Genomic DNA, 3,960 nt, shown 5'->3' with positions numbered 1-3,960 from the left:
CAAATATGTGCACCCATTTAATTTTTTAAGTCAAACTTTAACAAACAGATAAGAAATCCTATCAAAATTTTAGCAATATTGCTAAATTGCCAAAAATTAGGCATTGCCAAAATTTGGTAAAGTTTATCTTGGCTACAATTTGAACATCCCTTGTTTATTTTTCTTTTACTTGTACAGAATTTGGACTTCACAGAGTTAGGTCCAACAAAACTAGGCATATGAAAGTAAAACCTCAAATTCGGTCTAGATATATAAAGTGATTCACATGGTTGAGCACACAAGCATGGACTGTTTGCAAAGTGAACTGTCTAGAAGAACCTGGGAAGGCTGCAACATTACAAACACAAAAGAAGTTCCATACACGCTTTATTCAGATCCAGTAGCAACAGTAATAGTATATCCACTCAAGTCGAATCATCGATCACTTCCCCTTGACGACTGTTACAGGGCATGATGCGTTTGACAGCACGTAGTTTGTCACACTCCCCAGAAGAATCCTGTAAAATGTTGGCAGACAGGAAAGTTGCAGATGAAATCATAACGAGCTAAAAAGTCGATGAGACTATTATATGGTGTGCTGGATTCAATTCAGAAGCTAGAGAATCACTAAGAGTTGGTTTGGTTTGTGGTCTAAATAGGCCTTACTAAATTTTATCAGTATCAAAATTTGGCAAGTTTTGGCATGACTAATTTGAGTAAGACAAAATTGTTTTTGGATTGAAGCCAAAATAGCCTAAGTTCACTATTGAAATGGTCTATTTTCTTAGGCATGACAAAATTTGGCTTCAAACCAAATAGACACTAAACACTATTGAAATTGCCAAATATTGATAAGACTAATTTAGGCATCGAACCAAATCAGCCCTAAACAAATACTGCCATATGCGCAAAGCCTATACTCCCAAACGTTCATTAGACATCGCATCTTCAAACTTCCCAATTTTCTGTTCTGAATCAAGATGACAATAGTAAGTTTCAAGCTAACAATGCATATCATCCACTCAATATGTTATAGACTAAATAGTTATAGTCTTTGGACGTGGACACTAACCTAAGAGGCTAAAACCAAGATAATCACGTTCCTGTATATAAACTTCTGTATTTGGATATTGAAATAGCACAAGCATTCTAGTTGTTGAACTAACTCTATATATATACATCATTCTTATGCTCAAACTGTACATGGGAAACATTTGAATATGAAAAGGAGTTTCACATGAGAACATAAACAACGCGCCGACCAAGAATCAGGATATACATGTCTCAAGGATGAACATGCGACTTTAGAGCAAGTTTAATAGTATAGCCAACTACTAGCTCCAATTCATCTATAGCCAATCTAATAGCTTATTTATACAATAGTTACATACTACACTATTAATATTTGGTCCCGCCTATCATACACACACTGCGTCTTGGAGTTCGTGCTATAGTTAGCTACAAATCTGTAGCCCACTACCCTTCTCTCTCCTCATTTATCTTCTTAAATTATGTTTACAGCTAGCTTATAACCTGCTATTCTACCTGCTCTTACAATTTATTAATCGTGAAGGCAACAAGTTGATGCCTTGGCGGTCCCACAGAAAAAACAAGTGCAACTGAAATGCTCGATAATCCAATCTCATTGGCTGTAATGATTCAAGTTGCAAGGCCAAGTCAGATACGCATTTGGCCCCCAAATTTCCAGTGCAATGCAATTATGTGTTGAGATTAAAAACTACCGTACCACGGAACTGGACACAGTATGTAGTTTAATTATCGATTTAAGCAGTGCATCGTTCTCGACAGAGCTTGTCTATCTGAACAGGAATATTAGCAACTGGCCCAAAGGCAAGTTCTACGGTCAATGCCTGCAATTTTGATTCTTGATTGATGAGGCAACAACATTGCAAACAGAAGTAGGAGTTATACCTCTGGATCGAGCCGAGGCCGCGGCTGCCCATGACGAGCGTGTCGATCTTCTGCTCCTCGACGGCGTCGCAGAGCTTCTCCCTGGCGTCGCCCCAGTACAGCTTCGCCACTACGGTAAGCTGATCAGAACAGCAACAAAACAGCGGTCATTTTCGTCTCCGATCCAGCCCAAAAACCGTGACGCTACTAGTACTACACGAGAGCGCACGTACCTCCAACTGGCGCGCCGCCGTGTCGAGCATGTCGAGCGCCTCGGCGTCGCAGTGCACGCCGTACTGCTGCATCGCCGTCGGATCCCGGAACTCGGAGAGAGGGATCAGCGCTGGAGGAATGGAATCAACTACATTAGTTTGAGCCGAGATCGATCGAGCAAAAGCAAGAAGCAGAAAGGGGGAGGAGATTTGGTTCGCGGATCTTACGGGATCCGGACTTGCCCCACAGGGCGTGCTTGGCCTCCTCCCCGCCGTGATGCAGGACGTGGAGGACGACGAGGTGGTCGCCCCGGCGGAGCAGGTTGGCGATGGCCCAGTCCAGCGCCCTCTTGCTGCTCGCCGAGTAGTCCATCGCCACCCCGATCCTTCGCTCGTCATCGGCCCTGCCGCCACCGGCCATCTCCGTCGTCTCGCGATCCCAAAGATCAAAAGTTCCAAATCCTCTCCTCTCCTCACCTCTCTCGCTAAGCCTCTCCTCTCTCCTCGCTTGCTCCCTTGCTCGTGTGACGCGCGCGGCGAATGTGGCGAGATGGAGACATTGGAGTAGACGATCAGCGTGGTATAAAAAGGGAAAGGGCGGGGCGCGGGGCACGAGACGCGGGGTGGCGTCACGACTCACGACTCATCAGGGAGGCGTGTCGCGCCCAAGCCGCTGCGCCTGCGCGCCGTGGGGGAGCAGCGTGCACAGCAGCGCGCGGCGAATCTTCGCACGCTGTGCGTGACGCCGCCGCACGGTGCGGCGCGGCGGATCGGTGGGTGGGGTTGGGTTTGTGGATGGGCGCGTTGGTTTGGACTTTGGATTTGCACCGCGGGAGTCGCAGCCGGTCGCGGTAGAGTCGCCACGACGACGACGTCGATATCCACGAGGTTTCCGCGTGAGGCGTGGGAAAAGGTTAGCTGTTTCGGGTTCGCGTGCGGGAGAACGTTCTCTTGCCCTGGCGGGTCTCCCGGATTTCTCTCGGTTTCCTTTCTGGTCATGTGATGTTGGCTCGATGGACATTGCTTGCTTGCTTTAGAGCAGAACGAGATAAGCGCACCTTCTCAGTGTGCTTATTCAATAGGCTGAGGTTGCTTACACTCAAACCACGTACGTTACTGTAGTGCTGGAACAGATGGACGAGTGCCATCTTTTCGTTTACTCGTAGCACCGAGTGCCATCGCTACTCCAGTCGCTACGCACCACGCAACAAGCACTGGACAAGTCGGCATTGTCAAAAGCTTTGCGATAACCTTTTTTTTTTTCTCAGCCACGTGCCTGCACGGGTAGGGTGTGTCAGCCGCAGCCTGCAGCGTTTCAGACAACTACAGGACCTGATCACCTGATCCATGGAGTGTAAAGCATGTGTCGAGGGCTTTCAACATCTCTGAAAGGCCAGGCCCATGCACTGCACACTGCTCTCCCATCGATTTGGCTGCTAAGTACGGAATAAGTTCAATTGAGGTCCCTTAACTTATCAACGAATCCGATTTTCGTCATTCAACTGGAAAACCAGATATAACGGGTCCCTCAACTATTAAAACCGGTGCAAAGCTCTTAACAACCAAATTTGGTAATTCAAGTATCGGAGGTTAAGGTAAAACTGAAGCGGAATCCAAGATGGAGATCGTTTCGGAAACAGAGCAAGAATCGGCTAAAGTCCGAATCGGCCGCGATCAGGATCGGCAAAGTGCGAGTCGGACAAGGTTAGCCGATTAAGCCGATTCCGACAATATGACTCGTTACACGACATCGGGTTAGGTTAAAGTGCTTCATATAGATTGCCATGCACAGATTGAGTTCTGAAAAGACAATTGTATCTATTAATTAAGATATTTTATGTAATTTCCTTAGAGATAA

The 3,960-nt window shown here is 46.5% G+C and overlaps 1 protein-coding gene across 2 annotated transcripts; it reads right to left on the bottom strand.

The window, feature by feature from the left end:
• Window positions 1-219: 219 nt before the first annotated feature.
• LOC127772556 (universal stress protein PHOS32) lies at window positions 220-2,927 on the bottom strand. 2 transcript variants are annotated; one of them, XM_052298492.1, is made up of 4 exons: window positions 2,331-2,873; window positions 2,124-2,233; window positions 1,912-2,030; window positions 220-497 (listed from the first exon to the last, which is right to left on the bottom strand). In XM_052298492.1, exons 1-4 carry the CDS (start codon window positions 2,521-2,523, stop codon window positions 422-424), a joined length of 498 nt encoding a protein of 165 aa, XP_052154452.1. In that variant the 5' UTR covers window positions 2,524-2,873; the 3' UTR covers window positions 220-421. The 2 variants fall into 2 exon arrangements, with proteins under 2 accessions (XP_052154452.1, XP_052154451.1); XM_052298491.1 differs by lacking the exon at window positions 220-497 and having other exon boundaries at window positions 504-2,030; window positions 2,331-2,927.
• Window positions 2,928-3,960: the final 1,033 nt, after the last annotated feature.

Source organism: Oryza glaberrima, chromosome 5 (genome assembly GCF_000147395.1).
Source record: "Oryza glaberrima chromosome 5, OglaRS2, whole genome shotgun sequence".
NCBI classification, from domain to species: Eukaryota; Viridiplantae; Streptophyta; class Magnoliopsida; order Poales; family Poaceae; genus Oryza; species Oryza glaberrima.
The sequence above is the reverse complement of the archived record's forward strand: the minus strand, read 5'-3'. Positions and strand labels throughout refer to the sequence as shown.